This window comes from Cyprinus carpio, chromosome B5 (assembly GCF_018340385.1).
Source record: "Cyprinus carpio isolate SPL01 chromosome B5, ASM1834038v1, whole genome shotgun sequence".
Lineage (NCBI taxonomy): Eukaryota > Metazoa > Chordata > Actinopteri > Cypriniformes > Cyprinidae > Cyprinus > Cyprinus carpio.
In genome coordinates, this window is record NC_056601.1 from 10,816,108 (window position 1) to 10,842,733 (window position 26,626).

Below are 26,626 nucleotides of genomic sequence, written 5' to 3' on the forward strand. Positions count from 1 at the left end.
ATAATAATTAAAAATCTTACACAAAATTTCTTTGAATCAGTCTGCATTTCCAAAGTTGTTGAAATACCTTGATATTTAATACCTCTGAAATTCATCAGACACATAATGTAATCAGTGATTTTTGAAAAGTGTTTATTCTTACCAATGCACAGATCCAAGCAGTGAAACAAACTCACGTCCATAACAATGTCATACAAATATCATTACAAAATTTCTACAGTACAATATATATTCTTTGCATGATCCAAAATATTTGGTGGCCCCTAAAAATGATTACTTTCTGTATTTTAATCTTTCTTCAAAATCAGATTATAAAATAAAAGTCGAAGAAAATCACTATAAATTAAATTGCTCTCGGACCAGAAAAGGGAGCTTTTGAGCAAAGTTTGACTTCATTATTACATTTTCTTAATTTCCACACAGAACTATACAGCAGTTGGTGCAGTCTGGGGTGGGGACACAACGTTTAGATTTTTGACATTTTGTACTTCACAAAAAGAAAACAAGACAAAAAAGTAAAACCATTTAAAAAGTAAAACCATTAGATTCATTACTGTGCAATCTCCAAGTCTCATGGCCTTATTTATACCCCCACCCCCAAAAAACTCAAGTTTAACTTCAAGGCGTTACAGTATAGACTGCATTTATATTTCATAAATAATGAATGTTCACATACATAAGGGCTATTTACTTCCATTTAATCCCCACATGAAGTATTCTATTTGAGTGTCTACTATCGGATATCTCCTCGAATTAAAACAAAAAAAGTTTTACATTCTTTTACGATGAGACATAGTGCCAAAAATATGCCTGTTAGAAAGGATATTCACCAACAGCCGAATGGATTACAGTGAACTGCTCTATTATTATTATTATGAAACATGGGAGCCTGAACAGCGGAGAAAGGCATACATAAAAAAATAAAAAATATAAACGGCAAAGAAAAAAAACAGTAAACATGCCTCCTGAGGTCTCTACAACATAAAATATTCAAGTAGAAAATTACAACACATAGCAGCATTCACAAGTGTAAAACGACACACTTAACATTCATAATATCTGCCTACATCTGGTTTCTTTCTTTGTTCTTTACACTTCTTTCAGTCAGAACAGCCTCTGACCTCTCTTATTGGTTACAAATGTAAAACAGCTGGAATGTGACAGACAGACTAAGAAAAAATAAAAATATCTTGCAGAAATAACACCAGCACAACACAGACTCACAAACACCTGACAGTATCCCGTGGTGTTCAGATTTAAAAATCTTCTTACAGCCTTAAAGGTTTCACCTCTCCTCTGCTTCGGTTTGAATCCATAACTTACACTTGAAAGAACCATTTCACTGGCTTCCAGATGAGTATGAAGATCAGTCTGGTCTGTCTGAGATAGCAATTCTGAAGCGCAAAGTTTTTAATACCTAAATCCTCACACTCTGGGATACATTCAGGCATTTTAAGGCTTGCTACTATTCACATGAGGGACACAAATACTGCCTCCACGAGCACTGAACTGTCCAGGATTATACACAACACGGGACGTTTTTTTACACTTCATGCAGGAGGTAACGAAATTAAATAAAACAAGTCACAAAAGCAATATGTGGATGGAAAACATGTCACTTATTGTGTATGTGTGGAAAAATCGCATTACTAAAACTAGTCTGTATAAGGGGTGCTAGAAAAAAAGATTGCTCATTGGGCCACCAACATGCACAAAATCAAACAACTAAACATCCAGATTAACCCGATCGGTCAAAAAAAGATATCACAAGCATCTTCAAAATCATGCTCTGAGCAAACGAAGCAAAAAGAAATTGTCGATGTCTCAAAAATGAACAAAATGTGTGTTTAGGGTTCACTCGTTTGGATCCATGTCAAGCACGCTGGAAATCAGAAAGTGAGACTGAGGAACATTAAAGCCTCGTACAGAGCAATAGTTCAGATGTTTCAGACATCTTCACTGTTAATATGGAGTCTTCTCTCTTGCTTTGTGCATGCTAACTTAATTTACCAAGATGAATTTAGGAAGAAAAAGTAAAAAAGAAAATGATGCAGTCATTCAGGTTTTTACTCCCTCATCTTCACAGATGAAAACCCTTCACTATCAATGATATGAGAGGACTTACATTTCTAGAGTTATCCTGTCTTACCTTTTAGACAGAGCCCCTAAAATATGGTACGTTTTTAGCATTTACTGTCTTTAAATGTTTACCGTCTACTGCTGTGCATAGCTGGCACACAAAACACGGTCTGCACACTTTCATGCAGTCGAGCTATACCCTACATCACCCCATGCATAGGACTTATGCTTTGCGTCCAAATTGAGATTTAAGTCACCCCCACCCCTCTAAATGATAGTCCAGAAAATAAACAAAACCTGTGTTTTAGAAGCTTTCAGAGCTTGTCTCCAGGCACTTTCCTATGTCAGGAGTGCAACACTACAGAGTTTACACATATCTTCGTGTCAGTTTTTTTTTAACCCCTGGATGTCCCGTTACATTAAGTGCCCTGGTGAATGAACGCTAATGATGTATTTTGTTTTTTGCCCTCATGGTTGATTGTTATGACATGATGAAAAAGCTTTCTTCCCTATTTTGGTTTGGCTTGGCGAGGTGTCGTCGACTAGCGCCTCAGCTAACACTTCCCTCCCACCCCGTCTACAGGGGTCCAGTGGGCTGTATGGCTCCCACCCCTGCTAGACCACCCTTCCCCCCAGGTAAAGGGCAATATATGCCCTGGGTATCAGAGGTTCCCATCCTCTCCCATAGTGAATAAGCTGCAGAACAAGAGAGAAAGAGATCAGATTAGAATGATTTTACATGTACAGTATCAGTAGTAAACACACTGCCATTCAAAAGTTTGGGATCAGTACGATTTTTTATGTTTCTTAAGTTTTTTTTTAATCAAGGCTATTTGAACACACACACAAAAAAAAGTTATAATTTTGTTAAAAATTATTGCAATTTTCTATTTTAGTATACCTTAAAATATAAGAAATATAAAAAGAAAAGATTTCTATTTTGAATAAATGCCGTTCTTTTTAACTTTTTATTCATCAAAGAATCAAAGAAAAAAGTATCACAGGTTCTAAAAAAATATTAAGCAGCAAAACGGTTTTAACAGTGCTAATAAATCAGCATATTAGAATGATTTCTGAAGGATCATGTGACACTGAAGACTAGAGTAATGGCTGATGAAAATTCAGTGCTGCCTCACAGAAATAAATTATTTTTTAAAGTATATTAAAACGGGAAATCAATATTAGAAACTGCAATAGTATTTCACAATATTATTGTTTTTCCTGTTTGTTTGTTGTTTTTTTGTTTTTGTTTTTTGATCAAATAAATACAGCCTTGATGAGCATAAGAGACTCCATAAAAAAATAAATAAATTTAAAAATGTTAAGAATCTTACTGATCCCAAACTTTAGAACGGCAGTTGTAAATATCAGTAACATATTATAATAATGATCACTGATGGTTCATTTATGAATCCAATTTAAACAACAAAAAAGTGTTACTATTACTATTATAACATTATCCAACTGTTAGCCAAGTTTGTTCATGAAACCAAATTACTAATGTAAATTAGTAATTGCTGGTCACAAACCTCTGAACGATGTTACTGTGCACAAAACACATTTTCTTTTATATAATACATTTTTAAGTAGAGGAAATACACACATTTTTAGCAAGCATTAATATACACTTCATGACAGACTGGCTAGCTTAGAAAATCACAAGGAAATGTACCTCTTCAATCAGGTAACATCTACACCCCATAAAAGGCTGCAAGTCTTTCTTTGAGTGGAAGAGGAAACTGGTCAGAAAAGTGTCTCCAATTCTCATCTCCAACCTGGTTCTTAAACCCATGCAAGATCTAATAGGGAACACACACTTGAGTATGAAGCATGCATCCATAATCATCTTGAAGGCTTTCCCAACTCCCAGATTTGCAGAAAATATTTTATACAGCGCTCTACCTTGTAGAACATTTCTTGAAGATCATCTTTTGGGTTCATCCAGGATGCTACAGCATCACAGAAAAATATAAAGTCCTACAAGAACGGTAAAGAGAACAAAGAGGGTCGTTTTCAATTGTCGAAGCACTCAGAGAGACATCAGTGAGAATAACGTGTCGTACCTGCACCACACCACCAGGGTTGACTGTGATCATGGTGCAGATTCCTCTAAACGCAGAGTCTTTTTCTTCATTGTCTCTTATATTGCGAAGAGAGGTACACCTAGTGAAGGGAAGAGCCAGTTTTCAAATAACAAGCCTGTGCGGTTAGTTTGCATGTGGATAAACACATAATCAACACAATATCATGACTACCACCTCAGAGCACCTTGAGACTAGCAAACGTTTTAAATCACAGAGATTGGTCAATTGAGAAACACAAATTTGTCTCTTCTATATAAATAAAACATTCTTTGGTTGAAACCGAAAAGTAGTTCAGTTTGTTGCTGACAATTCCATACTAATCTTTTTTATTGTTAATATTATTGGTTCTTAATCATATGCAATCTACCTTCTTCAGTAATCTTTAGCTGCTTTTTGTAGTAAATCAACCTACTACGAATTCTTTATAAGACAAATACAATGTCTATATAGCACCATGTATTCTGTTAAACTAGTGCAAATTTTGGGGCAGGCATTCTGGGATAGAATCATGCTGCTAAAAGACTCCGCATCTAATGGGGAGGAGAAACGCTTTTCCATTTCTCTTCATTTTATCCATTTAACTAGCACTTCCATTTCCTGAAACCAGCAAGCTTTTGATATTACCCCATGCACTCAATTAGTAGTTAGATAGCAACAATAAAAGACGAAAACAGAAGTGAAAACTGAAATAAATCAATTGAGAATACATGAAGGTGCTACTGAGGCAAATTAAACGACAAGACCTAGAGGGACAGGGTTAGTCACATGGTTGGCAATGATTTAGACTGAATCATACAGAACAGAGAGAAAGGTAGAGCGAAAGAGAGGGATACCTTCTCTCAAATGTCTTGAACAGGCCTGGTCTTTTTCCACAAGAAAATCTAAATATTATGCTAGTGAAATTTATGCTTTGTTTGCAAAATTCTGGATGTTTCTATACTAGTGTGAAGTGTGAAGAAAAGCAGGAGCCTTTTCAAGAACACTGGGACAAGGTTTGGAGAGAGACTGAGCGAGTGAGAGAAAGAAAGAAAGAGAGAGAACCATAGGGAGAAAAGCCAGAAGATAGACAGGAAGAGGAAATGAATGAAATAAAAGATTGAATAATACACACCAGGGTCTTATAAACTGCTGTAGCATGGGTGCCACCTCTTGAGGACAAACGTAACCAAGACGACCAATTGTTATTGCTAAGGTAACGCAATCACGGTTATACAGCACCAAACGCCAACCAAGACATGAGCGAATGAGGGGGGAGGAGAAAACAAAAAGAAACAAACAAACAAACAAACAAACAGACAACTCAGAAACAGAACTCAACAGAATCTGTGTATGAGAATAAACACAAGATTTCACAAGTGCTCTTCACAGCCCCAGACTACAGGGTCAAATGTAAAATATGACACTAAAAAAAACATAGATCTCGTTTAAGGGAGGAGTCTTAGAAAACACTGCTCAGAGTTACAGAGAAATGTTCACCAAATTCATCTAGCGTTTGCATGTGACCATAATATGAATAGTGCATACTCCTTTCCCCCAAATCCCTGTATTACAGATTGAAGACTACAGAAAACATTCTTGTTTTCTAAGATTTTCTCCCTTAAACTCACAAAAATTTCTTCAGTAGAACAGAAAAGTCTTGTCTTTCTTTCGGTCTCTTTTGATTCATTAAGAAATGCCAAGCGAACTACATGGAGAGGACTAGATTCCACCGGGATCTTAAGAGGCACAGAGGAGGGAGACCTAAGTTTAAGAGACACAAAACTATGCAACATTCTCATTAAAGACAGGCATTTATGAACAGTCCAATGAGACATGCAGAAAGCAGATGATTGGCTCATTAGAGAAGGCAGTTCAGTGCAGGATGAGCTGATTCAAAGAGTCTGAAACACAGTTAAGCACTGTTCACCTTTGTTATATTAATTAGCAATTAAATAGATGATCAAATACTCGACATCATAACAGAAATGATGTAAAACCTGCACCATAAAGAAGAAATACACTACTGTTCAAATGTTTGAGGTGTGCAAGATATTGCAAGAAGTCTCTTATGCTATATTTGATCAAAAATACAGTACAAAACAGTAATATTGTTAAACATTATTACAATATAGTTTTCTATTTTAAAATGTAATTTATTCCTGTGATGGCAAGCCTTTTTTTTTAGCAAATCAATGTCTTATTATCATCATCAATGTTGAAAACTTAAGTGGTGCTTAATATTTTTGTAGGAACGTGATACATATTTACATTCTTAGGTGTAAAAGATATTGTAAAAAAACATTACATTACATTTACATTTGATCAGTTGAATATATTCTTGGTGAATAAAAGTATTAATTAATACTTAACTTATTAACTTAATCCAATCTTTTGAACAGTAGCGTGTTAATAGACTTAAACTTAAAACTGACTTAAAATGGTCAGTATGGATTTGCCTATGCTACATGCTTGCTTCTAAATTTTAAAAGGACTTAGTCTTTGCAACATAAATAATCAAGACATCAGCAATCCTGCATCAAACGTTAGCCGTCCTTAACTAAACAACATTCAACATCTATTGGCAGATATGCATTCACATTGAAAAAGTAAATAAAACAACAGAAATAAATCGACAAACAGGAACACATCTACAAGTACCCTTGTTTCTGTGGGAGTATGTTATGAGCATTACACTTCAACCTCATTAAAATATAAAAAAAAAATATAAAAAAATCAATGTCGGCAGCCATTATGGCTCAGGCTAGAACTTTAATTTGAGCAGTCCAATCAGAGTGGAGTGTAACTGGGAAATAATTTGCGAGGTACAGGTGCTATACATTCATCTAAACACCACAAAACAGATTAAGATCTGAGTTTAGACTTTTTCTCTGAATTAAATGGAAAAAAAAGACTATTTAAGGTTCAAATCTTCATGTAAAAATGTTCAAATCAAAGACATCAGGTCTTAATATTCCTCTCAAGGTTGGTTTACATTCGGCATTGTTTATAATATCTTACTGACTGATGCTTGTAACCTCATTACGGTGAACAACTCGCTAACATGGAACTCACTGTTTTATTAATCCACTTCAGTCAGTACCACGGCTGGACTGTTACAAGGTCTGTTATATTCATATTTAAAGACAAGATATGCTGAGGGAACTGACTTTTTATATAGAAAAAATGAGCATGAAATTGCCCCTTCTCTTATTCATTACCCTGTTACCCAGAATACTGTGCACAAGTATCCAAAAACCTTTATCAAACCTTGTAAGGTCCACTTCCTGGAGTTTGAATGGAGATTAATAAGCACTGTGGAATGGGGATCGGGACAGTTTGGGAAAAGGATAGGGTGGAAACCTCTTGTGAGGGGTCAGCCTGGTCTAGCACCCCTCAGATGGTACCTGTATTCTCCAGCAGTGTCTTGGGTGTGTTGGGTCTGTTTATGATCTCCACAAGCTGCTGTAAAACCATCGGTACATATGGCTGCATCTCAGAACCTGAGCAGAGAGACAAGTAACGTGTTAACCTTGAAGGTATGATGAAATGAGTGAAATTCCTAACTGAAGATGATGATGAAACTCCCACCCATTTGAATGGATATTTCTCCAATGGCCCATGTTGCATTGTTGCAGACGGATATCAACTCTGGGTTCAAGTTTGTGCCTAGGATAGGCATGAGGTTAGCTAGAGAGGAGAGATTAGCACAAACAAACAAACAAAAGTTTAAGTGCCTGAAGGTCAACAGAGATTGATTAAACTGAGAAAGTGTCAGCGAGTGTGTTTAACTGCATACCGATGCAAGGTTTGACATGCTGGAAGCAGGCTTTGGTCAGATCTCCCAACAGAGCAAAAGAACTCTGGCGAACCTCTGGCATTTTATCCTGAGAAGATACAATCTTCAAAAGATTAGCACTGTCGCATTATACTTCTCACAGCTGCTTGTTCACAAATAAATTGTATTTGGGGTTTGCATTATTTGCATCTCTCTGTAGCAGGCAAATGCAAATGCGGTTCTGTGCATGTAAAGATTAAATGGTAAATCCAGAGGGACAAATACATTTATACAGAGAAGGTGTTGTCTTCTCCACCTCAGTTGTTACCTAGATACAGTGGCAAACAGCTGCTGCTAGTACTCACTGTGGCATTCGTTGACACAAACATACAATGATACAGACCCAAAAGTGTTTTCAACACTGATAATAATAAGAAATGTTTCTTGAGCAGCAAATCAGCATATTAGAAAGATTTCTGAAGGATCATGTGACACTGAAAACTGAAGTAATGGCTGCTGAACATTCAGAAATTTATTACATTAAAATATTAAATAGATTACATTAAAATATAACTTTTTTTATTATATTGGGTTAAATATGTCATGCCTTGGTGCAACAATGCACTATAGTTACCTGCATGCACTCGTACATGAGAGTGAGAATGTTGCTACGGGCAACTAGCTGTTCAATGTTCCCTCCAAGACCCTCTGCTAACCCGCTGAGCAGATCCAGAGCCACAATCATGAAATCTTTATCAGGAGCTTCATAAAACTCAGGCTGAGTCTGGTGGAGCTGTGATACAGAGAAAGTGATCATGTGATATTCACTATGATAGATAAAACCATCTGTGTTTAGATTCTAATTCTGGTATTTTTTAAGTATTTTCTGACAGTATTACAGAGAGATGAGGGTGTGTGTGTGTGTGGGTAATTGTGTGGCTTCTCACCACGGCCTGGGCGAGTGTTTTCTGGACCAGGTTGACACAGCGTTGGTAGACAGGTTCACAGTATGGCAGGAAGCCGCTCTGCAGGGCCGTGGCCACAGATGAGAGACACTAAAAGAGGAATGAACATAGAATTATGATGAAGATCTTTTTGAAATCATAATCAGGTACACACATTGACATGCTGGATTCAGAACACTGCTAATAATTCCTGTGACTTCTGCGGAAATAGGTTTTTTCTCTACTATTTATTTGTGCACACATTTATTATTGTTCAAAAGTTTGGGTTCAGTAAGAATTTTTTTGTTTTTTTTTTTACACTGGATATATTTTTTCAGAACTCTTTGATGAACAGAAAGTTGAAAAGAACAGCATTTATTTGAAATATATTGTTTTGTAACAATGTGTAAAAATGTGTTTACTGTCACTTTTGGCTGATTTAAAGTGTCCTTGCTGGCAAAAAGTATTAATTTTCTTCAAAAAAAAAAAAAAAAAAAAAAAAATCCCTACTTTTTTGACCGGTACTTTATATAAAAGTGTAAAATAACTACCTCCAGTAAGGGAAAGAGGTCTTTATCTTCATCCTTCAGCTGGTTCCATTTTTGAATCAATGGAGGCATCAGCATCTCAATATATTCCTGCACACAGAGCACACACGTACAGTAGTCATACATGTGTTCATTAGAAATACACAATCAGTTACTAAAAATTCCAACATGGCAGACAAAGAAAAACGTTGGATTTAGAATTAGAATTATGTTACCATTTATTTTGCAATTAGTTTAATCAGTTACAAATAGGTCAAATAGGTCAATCATAAAATCGATTACCAAACCAAATATTTGTGTGTGTGTGAGATAGAGAGCTATTTTTTTTGTCTTTACGATAAATATTGTTAGATTCCATGAGGTTTAACATCAGTTAGAATGCTGTATGGCAGTCCAGTGTTTGTTTGCATGTAACATACTACCTTTATTGTAACATAAAGATATGTGCCTGATACACAAAGTGTTTGTGTGCATTTGACTGTGCAATTACTGGTTTGTTGAGATGGTGGCCCACAGAGTCAGCCAGAGTCCCAATGGCGTCATAGAGGATGAGAAGGTTCTTGTGCTGGTATTTACCGAAAGCAAAAACCAACGTGTCCAAAATATAAGCAAGGTACGGCACCAGTTCAGTGCAAGCCTCCTCTTCCAGGGTAGCAAAGGCACTGTGGGATGAAAAGTGAGAGTCAGAGACTTAAAGAGTTAAAAGTCAGAAGCTAAAAAGACACCTCAGGTAACACAATGTTCTTTAAACTAGATGACATGCATACACGTAAATAGTGCGACGCATACTCACCTGCAGGCGGCCTCTTGCACACGCTTGTTGCTGTCAAGTATCCTTTTGAGCAGTTCAGTCATGAGCGGTTTGAGGTAGATGTCGGGGGGCTGGCTAACAACCCAGTGTGCGTAGCGGCTTAGAGTCCAGCAAGTGATGGATCGAACAAGTGCCTTCTTATCAGACAGACACTGTACCAAATGAGGAATCAACTCTGGCAAGTAGGGGATCATCCCCTGCATACAGCCTAAAGCAAAGAAGAAAATACTTTTCATTAAAAAAATAACAATTAAAAAACACCTTATTTATTAAGATTATTATTCTAAGTAACTAAAACTTGGTGTGTCAACTGCTTGTAATTACAGTTTTTTTTACTGGTATAGTAAATAACTATAGTAATGCATAATAAAAAACTATAAAATAAAATTATCATGATTTTTTTTTTCATATCAGTTGATATTAATAATTGTCACGATAAATGTCACATTTTTATTTCTTTCAAGTTTAAGGCAGATTTTTGCTCCCAAGTGAAAGTTACAGAAACCAGGCCATGTATTGTGGTTTTTAACTACTCTTCATGGTCAGAACATGACAAACACTACCCATCTTTGATTAAGACAATCTCTGATGCATCTGCTCTAGTGAAGCTCGCACTACACTGCCATTTAAACTTTGACCTGAGCGGATAAACGGTCTGTGTGTCCCGCTTCAAATGAGTAGCACTGTTTCATTTCGCTTTTGGTGCATAAACATTATATCAAATTTTTATCAAACTCTTGTTATTGTTTTATTGAGGAAAATTATGTTACCACATTTCTGTTTTCAGTAAATACTGTTATGAACTTCATATACAAAAACTGCTAACGTTTGAACAGTAGTGTAGGTATATCCAAGTTTCCCATTTTGAATCCTAATGCTTATGCAATGAATGAATTATATAATGCATTCATGGGAAATGTTTGAATACCTTCAGCAATGGCTCCCAGTACAAGTATGCCAGACTCTTTAATAAGCCACTCCGGATGGAACAGTAGTTCTTTCAGTAAAGGAAGAATATGCAAAAGCAAATCATCTCTGAAAACATTCGCCAGGACATCTAGTGCAGCTGCAGAACATTTCCCTAAAACACAACAGAAAAAAATTATGAAGACAACAGCAAATGTCTCATTGTATGTCCATTTTAAAGAAGTCAAGGACTTGGCTGAGTCTGTGTCATTTTTAAACACTGTTTCTTACTCAAGTTCCAATCTGAGATGGTTTCATCATCATCCAAATCATCTTCATCATCCTCTTCCTCAATGGAGTCTCCCCCTTCGTGTTGTTGGGCCACAGTGCGTGAGCGATGGAACCTGGGGCGAATGTCCTGCTCATTGTCCGGGATTGCTTCATCCTCCTCAACATCACCCTGGAAATCATTAACATATTAAGTTTTTCTTTTTTTTTTTTTTTTTGGACAAGCTTACAACTGTGTTCAAAACTTGTTTGGCATAAATCTATAATTAGTTAGTTCTTCTGCCATCTTTTTCTGCATCACATTCTTTCAAAATAAATCTAAAATACTAATGTATTCTTAAAATAATGCTTTCTGTATTTATTTTGCCAAATAGGTAAATCTATTCACTCTCTGAGGCTCCAAAATCTCCAAAATCATCCTTTCTAATCATCTCGGAGAGGCGAGGTGTCCAAGTCGCAACATCTAACTACTGGGGTGCCTCAGGGCTCCATTCTTGGACCACTTCTCATCTCTGTCTACATGGCATCATTAGGTTCTGTCATTCAGAGACATGGCTTTTCATATCACTGCTATGCTGATGACACTCAACTCTACCTCTTATTCCATCCTCATGATCCGAAGATAGCTGCTCGCATCTCAGCTTGTCTAACAGACATGTCTTGCTGGATGAAGGACCATAACCTTCAAGTCAACCTTGCCAAGACAGAACTGCTTGTGGTTCTATCAAACCCATCGTTTCATCACAATTTCATTATCCAGTTAGGCACAACAATCATAACTCCTTCAAAAACAGCCAGAAACCTTGGAGTAGGTTTGTGACGGTGAGGAAATTTTCCCACCGGTTAATCGACGTGTGACAACACCGGTAATACCGGTATCACTGTGGGGGCAGGGGCGTTCCCTCTTTTTCTCGCTTTTCTTCGCTTTTAAATAGCTTGTAAAAGTGGCATGTGCATTTTACATTCACTTTCAAATAGTGGCAATTCGGCGTAAAGCACTTGTTAATTTTTAGTTCGTTTGAATCTTCCCTCTTTTCCTGCTTTCCTCTCTTTTAAATAGCTTAAAAGCGCTGTGCGCATTTTCGAATTAGCGGCAGTTCGGCTTCAATTGCTTGAATGCAACAATAAAATACAACATCAAACTCATTTTTGGCCTATATAAAACATAGAACTTTTATTAACAAAACAAATTCAAATACACCATGCTATAGGGCAGGCTATGCCTAATATAAGTAAGGAATAATTGACGATGGGCCGTTGAATTATTAGAAAAATCTAAGGAGTCAATTATTCCGCTTATACTATGGTTACCACACCTCAAGACATCGATCCGATGATTTATTTAAAGGGATTCGTCCGGTTTTTGTACTTAAATCGCTATTGTGAGTAGGACTATTTCTTCCGCATCTCATCCAATGCCTCTTTTGCTAGTACCAAAACGTCATTTTAAACTGGTAACGGAGGCTTGAGTCTTTGATAGCATTCTAATGCAGTTATTAATGAAGTTATTAGAAGGAGAGCAAGTGAACGTCGCTTGATTGTGCCATGCCAAAGAAGCACAAAGTCACTTTTACGACTTTTTAATTAAAGGGTCATGAAACCCCAGACTACTTTTTCTGAGATTTTAGCAGAGGTGTTTATGTTGCACCTCATAGAAGACAATGTTAGCATCCGATAATTTTAACTGTTGGAGAAAACTGGTTAATTTTAAGCTTTTTTGCGCTATTTTCATCTTCTGGGTTTAAAATCTACATTGTGTTGACGTCACAATTTGTGACTTGGCAGTGGACTATAGTACATAGATGACGCGTCGGTGTCTATTAAATTATTCATGAGACTGCATGTTCTTATCCTATGAGAAGACGCTTCGCTTAATTATTCACAACCGCATGTGTTGATTCGCTATGACAGACGTTTCATACTGTGACATGACATCTCACACATCAACTGAGAGAAACATTCATGGATTGAAGAAGAGTGTTTGTTTTTGTTCTGTAATAAGAGTTCGAGCACAAACATGATTCATTCACTTGGTGAGCATAACCATTTTTCCGTCAAAAGGCTCATATAAACACCACAGAATAAGCCTTCTCAGAGGTGCAACAGTGCGTTCATATATATGTTTTCGATGCAGAGTGCAAATGTCTGTGCATTTATTTGTGTTTTTAACTCGATAGGAGTGAAATGAAACTGTCTGTCTCCCCTCTTCTTCCACCTCCTCCTCCTCCGCCGCTGCGCACCACGCACACTTTTTTAGCCTTTTTTAAAACTGTGGTGTGTACTAACCCGTGCTGAAACAGGGGGTTTCATGACCCTTTAAATGTTCCCTCCTGGTGGAATGACCTGCCCAACTCAGCAGCGAGTCCTTAGCCATCTTCAAGAATTAGCTAAAAACACATCTCTTCCATCTTTATTTGACCCTCTAACTCTAGCACGCTCTATTCTAATTCTATTCTTTAAAAAAAAAAAAAAACACTTGTCCCTTTTAGACTTGCACTCTATTCATTTGCTGCTTGTTTTCTTAAAAAAAAAAAAAAACACTAACTAGCTTTCTAATCTTTTTGTATTCTATCTGTTTTCTTTTCATTTATTATACAGTTAACAAAAGCAAAAAAGACCTCTAACACTAGCTTGCTCTAATCTTTTTCTATTCTATCTGTTTTTTTTATTTATTATATAATTTAAAAAACACTTGCTATGTGTACTGCATTAAGCTAACTGAGACTTGTCATAGCACTTGTATATCATTGCTCTTTTGTTGATTTTGGTTGCTTCCATTGTCCTCATTTGTAAGTCGCTTTTGATAAAAGCGTCTGCTAAATGACTTAATGTAAATGTAATGTAAATAGGTACTTTATAACTCTCTAAAAGACAGGCTGAGATATGGAAAATAAAAAGCTATTAATTTGCATATGACAAATGTAAACAAATTGACAATATGGGTTTTTTAAATGCGGTTGAGCACTGTAACCAAATCACATGTTTGCTGTGTGTATGAACTCAAATCACAGTTGTTATTTAGTATGTTTTTTCTTTTTTATTGTTTATGTTTAGGGTGGCATATGAAAACATATTATAGAGCAACTGACCTTCAACAGGATTATGTCAATCTCAGAGTACTTCATTCCATTCACAAGAACGGGTATCAATCTGTGACAAAAAAAAAAAAAAAATCATTACTGATCCTGATCATAATCAAATAGCAGCTTTGTCCTGTTGCTGAACTGTATTATAATTAAATGCATCTACAAGAGTTGATGGTTTTTTCTTTTAATCAAAAGGACACTGTGTGTTTGCACATGCTCACTTAGGCAGGTGTCCACACAGAACCTCCTTACACACAGGCTGCTCGGCAAGTGTGAGCCAAAATTCACAGGCCTCCAGAGCGACATTTTCATCCTGATCTTGAGTCCTCTGCAACATGTACTGAAAGCATAAAAACATCAAGCCTTATTCATGAAACATGAACAGAGCGTATGTTTGTGCAAATTGTTCAAAAAGTAATTTTCACAAACAAACAAAAAAAAAAAATACCTTGAATGGAACATAATACTTTTATGCACAAATTAATTTGGCTTGTTTCATGAAGGCTCACTGAGTCTACTTTTACCAAACTAATTAAAGAAAGTCCACAAGAGGCTGCTGTTGCTTCACTTTGCCTCTCTGTGATCTGACCACATTTAGCAAAAAACATTTACTAAGTTACAGAAGACAAGAACAAGGTTCTTACTTTCAGCAATCATGTAATAGTGTTTAGTTACATTAGGGGTTGCAGAAGGCGTGATCTAACCTCAATGATGTTGTGCATGTGAGGAAGGAGACGGTCTAATCTGACTTCCAAGAGCATGACTAAAGCTCTGCACACATTCTTCCTCACTTCAGGCTCCTCATCACCTGCCAGTGCAAACAGGTTCTGTGGCACAAACACATTTACATACATTTAAAAATAAAATATTTTCATTTCTTGAAATAAACGACAACACAACTTTCTTTAAACTGGCATCACAATTCTGGGATCTACAATAATGAGGGTAAGTAAATCATAACAGGTTTTTCATTTTTGGGTGAACATATCCTATTAAGGGGGCCGGTTTTTAGATGGTACCTCAATGAAAGGATCTATGTGCAACATCAGGGCCTGTGTTCTGCTGATGATGAACTGGTTCACACAGGCAATGGCATGAGACCTACAACAGACAACAAGCACCATACATATATCAAACAAGTCTGAACAACTGCTCAGCAAGTAGTAATCTACCCAGTAGTGGGTGGTCACTATATACTGGCATTGACTAAAAACTGTATAGACCACAGAAGCTGGTGGTTTTGCATCGCCACTCATCCTAAAACAGAAAAAGTCAACAACAGCACAGCACTGCCACACAAAATCATGTTGGAGGAGATCGACAAAACCAAGACACAGTGTTGGAATCAGTGTTGGTTCATTTAGTGCAGTTATGGTCACAAACTCTCTCTCCATCTCCCTACACTTGTATTTGGAGTGCGATTCATTGACCAAAAAAGATAAAACACACACAATTGGAAAACAAAGTGAAAATCTCATATTAGGGGTGGGTCATATTCTAGTAGGCATGATTGACCGGTAGGAATTTGTCAACTGATAGATATTTTAGACTTTCGTCTCTATAGTGGTTCACTATAGAGAATATGCTTACGTGATGTTCCTGTCTACATGTTCATGAAAACGTTTCCACATGTTTTTAAGCATTGCTGTTTAAATCAAGTGTTTTTAAGCTATTGAAATGCAATCAGCAGTGAAAGAGAACTCATTTCGCTATATGCGTGTGCTGTCTGAGAGACTGTTTCTGAGTGCTGTCAGGGAGGCGGTGGGAGTGTGGGAGTACTGAACCGAGTTATTTTTGCCACTTTGTAGGCCTCAAGCGGTTAAATAGACAGTTAAATACACACACTTGTGTGTAAAAATGCCAGTTTTTACATGTATCCTCATAAACACAGTAATTAAGGTCATAAGTCAAAGCAAAAAGCTGAGAAAGAAAACATGTTTAACAGTATATTGGATCCGTGCAGCTCTTAAAGTGACAGCAGTTTAATACTTCCTGCTGTCTGACTTACATGTTACAATTTTTCACTGCTCAACTAAATCACTTATGTAACTTTTTGTCATATTGCTTATAATTTGTTTCTTATTCTTATTTAATCACTGAATCTTTACTTGTCTTTATTGAACTTATTTTTTCCATTTAAGATAGTACTCTTTTTTGTGATACTGACACTGGTGACAAGAATTATGAAATTTCTATGGTATCAAAAATGTTGATATCATAAAAACCTTATCAGAAATAACTATATCATGATATATATCATTTAAGTGAAATAAAATTACTCATAAAGTGATATAAGATTTTGGTCATATCGCCCACCCCTATCTGATATCTTTGTTTCAAACATTTGTGCTCCATTAAGGAACGCAGGTTTATCTTACCTGATCTTGGGGCTACTGTGCTTGAAGAACTGCAGAAACTTAGGGATCATCACATTGAGTGGTCGGTCCAGCATATCACTGTCCAGGATCTCAGCAGAGTCCTCACAGATCTTCTGCAGAGCTCCAAAAGCCCCCTTAAAAGACAAAACACATCAGGAATGTAACACAGACAGATCATACATATTTCCCCTTCTCACTGAACAACCTCACATTTTTAATCTAGAACACTTCCATAACAAATCAATCAAACTGACCTAACCAGTCGTAACTGTCACACAGTGACACTGAGGCCTTCAGTCCAATTCTATTTTTGGCTTGACGTGCAGCCAGAGCTGCTGAAAAAATAAAGTAGAACACTTTTGGCATTGCCTCAAGCTAACAGCTGGCTCATGGACTGTGTACACTGCAGGTGACATGCAGATTTAATGCAAAGCAGTCAGATAAAAACAGCTGTAGGTTAATTTAAGGGAAGCAGTCAAGCAGAACATGGGAAATACCGTAGGGGAAGCTATGGCAGAGATGATGTGATAATATTCTCATACCGGCCCATGCCTAATCATAGCAAAGTCAGAATTTACCCTATTTTTTTAAATAGCCTTTGCACAGCCAGCCTTGTAGGCTACTCTCCTAGGTTCACAAAACTGTCGCCCATAAAATGCGTTGCACAAATTTGAACATCTGAGTTGTCTTGTTCTGTTGTAAATAAATCTTAACCAACGATTCCTCATTGCATCTACTTTCGGAAGGCCAAATAAAGAGCTTTTGCTTTGGCACAGAAACACACAGCATCTCCCTGAAATGGCTGCATCAACAACAACTTTCTTTCTTTGCATGGACATTTGGGCAGCATTACGCAAATATTTCCACATCATGATGTAGACATGTGGGGGCGTGTTTGAATGAGGCATTTTAGACCGATCTGCAGGAGACTTTGAGCTTTGAAACTCTGCAGATTGTATACATGTACAAATAACTACATAACACACTAAAGAAAATTAAAAATAGAAATCACATCATATGACCCCTTTAAAAACTACAATAATAAATAAAACTTTTCTGGACAATATTTGAAATCTAGAATTGCTAGTGCTAACTAAATAAATGTAAATGTAATGAAAATATAGAATTCACTGCCACAAAACATCACCAAAAGAATCTGATGGAGAACAATGCCAAAGCCAGACCCTGCAGCAGAGGGACCCACCCAACACATTAAGCTTCCTCCTCATCTTACAGACATTCCACCTGTAAGGAATCTAATCAGGTCACGAGCACAAACGGTGCCATGGCAACGAGCTGTCTGGCTCGGCTGTCGCTATGGCAACTGTCTCCACTGTCAGCTTGTACTTGGTTGGAGATGGCACATTTTGAGCTAGAGAGCTCAGAGAAAATAACAGAGGAAGCCTCCAGTCAAAACACCACAGACTATAACAACTGCTAATCTATCTATCTATCTATCTATCTATCTATCTATCTAGCGTATATACAGACACACACACACACACACACACACATATATATATATATATATATATATATATATATATATATATATACAATTGTTGCACACACACACACACACACACTCACACACATTGTTTATTTTTTTTATTATGTGTGTATGTATATTGTATCTTTGTCACTGTATAGAGATGCTGAGATATTGTCTAGGATTTCATTAAATATTGAAATTAATTGCATGATTACAATTTCATTTAAAAGCAACCATTTAGAAAAAATAAAAATCTTTAACAACAAACAATGGCCTTTGGTCGGACCAGCTGTACAACAAACACATTAGTAATTACCATCACTTTCATATGCACTACCGCACCAGTGTGCTCATATATCTGCCAGTGTGGGCTGTGGCCACTTTAAGGCAATTAACTATGATTCAAAGTTCAGGAACATCTTAAACATATAAATAAGATACAATACGTCATCCCTGCAAATTAAACTCATTACAGGGAGGAAAACCACTCTACACCCAAGCTAAAAGAGTCATCCCTGACATTCTGGAAATGTCTCTCAACTTCTTCAGACTTCATATAGCAATATGATGACCCACATACCACAACCAAACCAGAGGATCACAGCGGTGGATGAATGCTTTCTCCTTTACACACACACACACACACACACACACACACACACACACACACACACACAGAGCTAGGTTGTCTGCTGCTTATATTTCCACTTATGTGTCTTCAGAATTAAACTCATTACCTTTTTCAAAGTTCCTTTAAGCCAAGTCAGTTCAATCTTGCTAATGCTCCTTGTTAATGTATTTTCTATGTAGGTAATAGGCATACAAGCACATCTGCTTGAACTTGAAAAGACAAAGAATGAAATATCCAAAAGTGTTTATCTAAATGGTCAATAATATATTTTAAATAAGCAATACAATTTTAAAAGTGGGATTATTATTATTTTTTTAAACTAAACATTAAAATAAAGACATATACAATTAATGCACATTCTAGTGTAAATTAACTACTATGGCAGAATTTCATTCCTACTGTGATCATATTAGGACCTTAACATTTCTCCTAATCATTTATCTATGAGTGGTTCATCTCCTTCCCCTGGTAATGACTCTGGCCTGGCGCTCAGCATGCTACAAACAGTTGAGCTAGAGGTGAGCATTCATGGCTGTAGAGGACTGACTTATGATTCTCTTACTCAGCATGCCATTTAAAGACAGTGTGGGTGTGTGAGAGTTTCCTCATAAGTAACTTTGATGTAACTGCATTTTTCAGGTGCATACACCCTACTAATTATAGACGCATATTCTACGTAGTCAGACCACATGCTGTCTGAGGATTTGCCAATCACTACACGCAAGAGGGTGTGACATTCCACACACACCCCAGGAAATGTAATATGCATGTAATTTGACACATAAAAAATAAGAAAAATTATTTGTAATACAGTAATGAGGTAAAATCTAGGCAAAAAGTTCTAACGGGAGGGGGGGGTGGTGGAGGTTGGGTAATTTTTTTAAAAATTAAATACATTTAGTTTTTGAAAGAGGTTTCTTATGCTCACCAAATCTGTATTTATTCATTTCAAAATACTGTAAAAACACTAATAGTGTAAACTTTTTTTTATTATTTAATTATATATTTTTTGGAAACCATTTTTTAGGATTCCACCATGAACAGAAAGTTCAAATTAAAGTTACAAATAAAATAAAATAATAATTATAAAAAAAGTTAAAAATATATATCTTACTGACACCAATTTTTGAACAGTAGTTCACTATGGGACACTATGGGACTCAGACGTGAAACTATTCTGAAGGGTTTCCTAATCTGAATTATTTTTACATAAATTATGTGATCAAATTACAATCTGAACTGAGAAAATTTTAAACAATTTCATTGTATCTTGGTATTTGGAACATCCTCCTTTATGGGGAAATTACAGTTTACAGTAAACGGCACTAATTTACTTACATTTGTTTAGCAACCTAAAAAAAAATAGTGCAGAATTTTACATATCTATTCCTCTTTTTATGTCATAACATTTCAAAATCATAAAGCTTAATTTGCAAGTTTAAACTGGTCACATTCACTTTTCACATTTTCAATGGGCACTTCTGAAGAGGACACGATAGTCTGAAAGTGTGCACCATCTCTAGACGTGTCTATGAACAGTTGTGATCACATCTGATCTCCACAGTAGAAAATAACTGACCTCAATCTGTGTTAACAAGCCTGCTCAAGAGTCTCGCAGTCACAGAGGGCAGAGCATTGTACTGCATGCACTCTGAGATGAGACAGTATTTACTCAACTACTAAATAAAAGATACATAAAAGTAACATCTCAAGATGACGTGTGTTAGTGTGTTAACCAGGGTTCACGGCCCTGTATGTCTGCTAAAATACACTGTCTAGGAAGTTTTAGACCTTATAGCCACACAAAGTTTACAAATCAGCTCCTTATTTTACCAGCCAAACCTCCAAAATGCAAACCTAACTTGTAACATCAAAGCAGAGCTAGGTTTGTGTGTCCACAGGTATATGTACTGATCCAAACCAAGAATTGACCTTCTTAGCCTTGAGTCCAGATGCTCAGGGCTCAAGGAGTTTTACATGTTTACATCAGCAAAACAGATTTATCCATATGGATGCTAATGTTACTGTGTAGATAATGACAGTAGGGTGTGAAACTTGTCTCCAAATATACATATAAAAAATAATAATAATATTAAAGGGTTAGTTCATCCAAAAATTCTATTATTAATTACTCACCCTCATGTCGTTCCAAACCCGTAAGACCTTCGTTGTGGTATTCTCATTATTGGCGGAAGACGGTAACAGAGGAGGAGGAGAAGAATTGTTGAATAAAGTAGTTATTTTTGTTTTCTTTAAACACAAAAAGTATTTTAGTAGAATTAGTAGAATTGTTGTTTAAAGTTTTTTGGACATTTACTATTTGCGATGTCCTTACTGCGTTTCTGGGCCTGGGAACATTTAAGTTACATTGCTGTCTATGGAGGGTCAAAAATTTATGGATTTCATCAAAAATATCTTAATTTGTGTTCTGAAAATTAACAAAGGTATTACGGATTTGGAACATCATGAGGGTGAGTAATTAATGACAGAATTTTTGGGTGAACTATCCCTTTAAGGATGATATTTTATATATATATATATATATATATATATATATATATATATATATATATATATATATATATATATATATATATATATATATATATATATATATATATAGCACATCTTTTTATATATATTTGTATATTTAGGTGGTCTTCTTTAAGTGGAACCATTTATTTTCAGAGTAAACACATAATTGTTCAAAGATAGACACTTTTAATATACTAACACTGGACAGCCTTGAGTGACTACAAAGCACTCTGAAATGAAATGGCTATTTTAAGGACTTGTTGCCTTTGCCCACATTACTAGACTGAATGATGCATATATTGTTATTCCAAATTTATGAAACCGATTGATCCAGTTGTAGCTTCTGACTGGTCAATACAGCATTTTAGCAGTGCAAAATATAGGATATAAGGTGCATTCTCATCCACACTATGTCAGAACTATCAATATTATTACCTAATTATAAAAGGACAAATCAGTGTTTTAGCTTGTATAAGCATTTACGTGCTCACAGAACTTATTTACATTTTAGCAAATTTAATAAAAGTAAATCTGATGAATAGAAAGTAAAAAAGAACAGCATCTATTTGAAATAGAAATCTTGGTAATTTCACTAAATGTTTTTACTGTTACTTTTGATCTTGTAATTTTTCCTTGCTGAATAAAAAAGTGCAAATTTCTTAAAATCAATCAATCAGTCAATCTTACTGACCACTTACTTTTGAAAATTATTGCAGTAACCGTTTAATAAGGCTGTGCTGTACAGGGGACATCAGCGCGTCAGCTGTTGTGAATACACCTACAAGTTTTATAAAAATAAAGAGTCCAATTTTGATCCAAGATTTGTAATTACTTTACAAATATTTTACGTTGATTAAACAAATCATCCAAATTAAGATATTACATGAAACAATCTTCAGCAAAACATTAAACCAAACATCCAGAAAAATAACAACCCAACTAAATCAACAATGAATATAAAAAAAAAACAGTCTGACAGTACGATGAGCACACTTTGATGATGTAAATTCCTAATACATTATGACAAGCAGAGTAACTTCCCTGTGGAGGTATGTTGCAACACACATATATGACCAAACCTCAATAGTAATGCCAAGGGCTCAGATGATGAAGCTTTGAACTAGAACAACACTACAGTTTTAGACAATGAGTCAGCAACATGCATCATCTCACAGCTCCACTTAGAGGGACAAAGAGCGTGAAACATGAGATAATGCGAGACTGATGAGAAGAAACATGAGAGAGGAGAGAAAGGACATTAGAAAGTGTGTGTGTGTGTGTGTGTGTGTGTGTGTGTGTGTGTGTGTGTGTGTGTCTTACTTCACACGTATTATAGTCCTCTGAGTCCAGCAGTAAACAAAGTTTAGGTAGAAGCTCCGGCCAGTTCTGTAACTCCCCTTTAGAGGCTATAGTTGTGATCAGAATACCTGAGGAACACAAACATATGCACAATAATGCACCATTCAGACCAGCCTATACTGCAGTTCATATAAGCATATAAGTTATGCAAATTTGATATCATATTCTATCAAAACATCATAATATGTGGACAAACTATACTCAGATTTTCACTATATTCATCACTGTGTGGGAAAATACTCATTCAATTAAATAAAAATTTCAAACCAAATAAGCAAAAAGATGAGAAATGATATATATATGCTGTGTTTTGTGAGATGCCTAGTAACCACAGAAACAGAGCACTGCATTCCTCATTACAGTCTAATCACAATCACAAAAGGCTAATTTAAAAGAACACACTGTGTTCTGGAACAGAGAGTCAATAAATGATCTTACATCGAAAGCAACAACACAAAGCTAGACACAGACCCCAAAGGCATTATATTGTTTGTCAAGATCGCAAAAGCTGTGGCTCTGAGCCAGACAGGAAATGCATTGTCGGTCCATACTCACCCACTGTGGCTCTAATGAGCGGTGAGGAGTCTCCAATGTTTTGCAGGCACTCATTTTTGATGAAGTCAGAAACACCATTTGGGAAGTTCTGGTAATGGGCCTTAACGTTGTTCTTCAAAATGAGACCACTGAGAGACCGAGTGGGCTCATCTAAGAGAAAGGAAGGATGAAAAGCTTGGGTAGAAAATAAAGCCCTGGGCACAAGACACAGCATTAAAGGAAAGAAAGAAAGAATCAAACAACCAGAGGGATAAACAGAAATAGCTACACTGTAAATACGACAAGAATGCAAGTACAATTAGACTACAAATACAAAATTATTTAAAATGCCACACTTATACAAAAATATCATAAAATAATACAACCTTAAATATGATGAAATTATGTAATATGACAACAATCTTGTCAATTCCAAAAAAATATGTTGTTTTAAAAATTTGCTAGAAAATAAAATACAAATCAAAAAAAATACAAATAAATAAATCTACAGCCCAACACGTTATGTGAACTGGGGCTTGACCGAGGACACAGATTCATAAGGTCAGTGCAGCTAAGCTCCCAGCGCACTTGACAGATTACCACTGACCTGAAGTCACAGCAGCTATACAGCCACTGGCTACAGAAAACACAACTGAGACTAAACACTACCTTCTGCTCCCCTCAACTCCCTCCCCTCATATCTGATCCATTTCTTCTAGTAAGTGGAATATACAATTTTCTCTTAACATACTACACAAAACTGTCATGGCAAACCTCATAAACTGCAATGAACCACAATGCAGACCGACAACAAGCAACTACATCCAAATTAAAGGTGTTATTAAAGGTGTTATATTCACTAACACTATCACACACTCAAAGTTTTTTTAATTAAAGTGACCCCAGATATCCCTAATGAACAAATCACATAACCATAATAATTCTGAATGAGCCACATCTCAAATTAAAATTCTAAATCAAGTGTAATACAATCAATTAATGGCAACATGCACATCTTACCTTCGGTCTTTAGCTTTGTGAGCACAAATATCAGGTAGTTGTTGAAGTCCGGGTATTGATTGAGCTGCTCAAGTTTCTGTGGTGCACATTAAGAAAAGGCATACAGACCGCAGAGACAGAGAGCAGGGGAAATGTGCATCTGCGCACGTACTTAATGGACAAACCACTTGATGTTTACAGTAGATGGACGATTACATCAGAGAACTCCTGAATATATGAGCCATTCAGGTCTCATTCGCCAATGGTATAATACACAAATGATGTGTGAATATAATTTAACATCCAGTAAAGTAAATATGAAAATGGTTTTATTGGATTGGAAAAAATTCACTTGGGACATAAGGTAATTCACTACACTATTAACCAAAAACTACTATGTCTAAATCTAACAAAATTAAAAATAATTCAATAAATCTGCTTTTGAAAGAATTTTGTAGAAAGCAAACAGAAGAACTAACTTCGGGCCACAGAAATACGGTCTTACAAAAAAAGCAAGAGAAGAGGTACATTGAGTCACTGAGGAGTAAGTGAATGATTTATTTGCAAATAAAATACAAATATAAAGGACATGTACAAGAAACTATTTAATAACAAGCAGTCTCATTCCGAAGTTTTATTTTTAAGCACATTATTCACATTTTCTTAAGAGTTAAAGTATTTGATTGTTGGAGATGTTACTTTTAGTAGCCACTGGCACATCTTCACCCACAAATCTCTACAAAAGAAAGAAAATCATACCGGTTTGGAACTAACATGTTAGGTTTTTAGAATAAACGTGTTGCATTTTCTCATCTGCTCCTTTCACATGCAGCTGTTTATGATGGACATAAAACAATGCATAATTTGCTAGATTAAGGGGGCGTCATACCCACTGACACAATTTACTCTCCCCTTAGTGGAATAAGGACTGAAACATCGCGAATGTCAGATGTCTTTGTCTGAGCTGCATCTGATTATGTGCCAGAAACACCATGATAACAATACTCGCACCTCTGCAGCTGGAGGTCTGTCTAATCATAATCTGCGTCTCATAACATAGTGAGCAGCCTTTACCCAACATTTCAATATCAAGTATTTCAAACACGCCTGCAATGCCCAGAAATGCTGTCTAGTCTAGATTTTGCACACAAGCATAACGTTCATTAGATCAGATGATTGTTTATAAATAATCTCAGAGACTGTGTGTGCTGTAGGCAGTTGACACACAACAGCTGGACCCGCTATCTGATCTAAAGCTTAAAGCGACAGTTCATTCAAAAATCACAATTCTATCATCATTTACTCACCCTCATGTCGTTGCAATCCTGTATGACGTTCTTTCTGATATAGATATTTTGAAGAATAATGTTACCCAAACGGTATTGACTCCAGTTGACATCCATTGTACGGACACTAAGATGTTTCTCAAGATATCTTCATTTATGTCCAAACGAAGTCATACAGGTTTGGAATAACATGAGGGTGAGTAAATAATGACAGATGTTCGTTTTCGGGTGAACTATCTCTATAAATCAAACACTCACCGAATGACAGACAGCGATACATATTGACACCATACAGACACCACCCTAAATCTACAGATAAAATATAAACAAACAGCATAAAGACATCCTCTAATCGACCCAGTGCGTTTCAGATCTTAAGTACATAGTAACGTTTGAGCTAATCACAGGCCAACTCCTCCTCAAACTCCTCCATCCCCTTGTTCACTGCCCTTCAGCTCTCTGATTAAACAGCAAGGTAAAGGATACTTGTTGGACGGATCGTTGCGTGGATGTGTCGGGGGACTGTGATTCCTTGAGCAGATGTAAGATCTGCTGAAGTCCCTGCTCGTCGGGTTTCCACTGGCACTCCATCTTGTGTGGCTGGAGTCTCTCTCTCTCTCTCTGTGTAGGCGCACAGATCTACACCCTTTCACATCAAATAACGGCCTCCACCTTGACCTTCAGCTTTAAGACCAGCTGTTATCGAGCGAAAGATGAGGAAGACGCCTCTGCGAGAGTTTACTGTGGATAGACCCGTGTGAAAATGAGCGTGTTTCGCGGGCGTTGTGTTGCTGGTGACGCTAGGCTATCTTACATACATGGACTTGGTCTGGTCCGGATCACCGCACATCGACAGCGATAAGCCTCTGCGCTGCACTGCCCGCCGGTCCTAGCGCCTGTCCTATCGCTGGC

The 26,626-nt window shown here is 36.5% G+C and overlaps 1 protein-coding gene across 2 annotated transcripts; it reads right to left on the reverse strand.

Annotated features, from left to right (window-relative positions):
* Window positions 1-115: 115 nt before the first annotated feature.
* On the reverse strand, window positions 116-26,590 carry LOC109051901 (transportin-1-like). Of its 2 annotated transcripts, XM_042724272.1 has the most exons (24): window positions 26,201-26,590; window positions 24,450-24,525; window positions 23,451-23,600; window positions 22,857-22,963; window positions 16,879-17,012; window positions 15,520-15,601; window positions 15,205-15,327; window positions 14,722-14,840; window positions 14,504-14,564; window positions 11,418-11,586; window positions 11,149-11,301; window positions 10,203-10,428; window positions 9,900-10,071; window positions 9,413-9,499; window positions 8,865-8,972; window positions 8,552-8,710; window positions 7,939-8,026; window positions 7,731-7,829; window positions 7,547-7,642; window positions 5,275-5,350; window positions 4,143-4,242; window positions 3,982-4,056; window positions 3,752-3,878; window positions 116-2,775 (listed from the first exon to the last, which is right to left on the reverse strand). In XM_042724272.1, the coding sequence occupies exons 1-23, from the start codon at window positions 26,303-26,305 to the stop codon at window positions 3,771-3,773; spliced, it is 2,673 nt and encodes an 890-aa protein (XP_042580206.1). In that variant the 5' UTR covers window positions 26,306-26,590; the 3' UTR covers window positions 116-2,775; window positions 3,752-3,770. The 2 variants fall into 2 exon arrangements, 1 of the variants encoding a protein (XP_042580206.1); XR_006154855.1 differs by lacking the exons at window positions 116-2,775; window positions 3,752-3,878; window positions 5,275-5,350 and having other exon boundaries at window positions 26,201-26,589.
* Between the last annotated feature and the right edge of the window lie 36 nt (window positions 26,591-26,626).

Excerpts from the sequence above, each read along its gene's own strand:
- LOC109051901 (XM_042724272.1), bottom strand. The coding sequence starts at position 26,305 with ATGGAGTGCCAGTGGAAACCCGACGAGCAGGGACTTCAGCAGATCTTA. Across the intron at positions 14,841-15,204 it reads ACATGCACAACATCATTGAG|TACATGTTGCAGAGGACTCA; the intron begins GTTAGATCACGC and ends TTATGCTTTCAG. Across the intron at positions 8,027-8,551 it reads TCATGTACGAGTGCATGCAG|GATAAAATGCCAGAGGTTCG; the intron begins GTAACTATAGTG and ends GTATCTTCTCAG.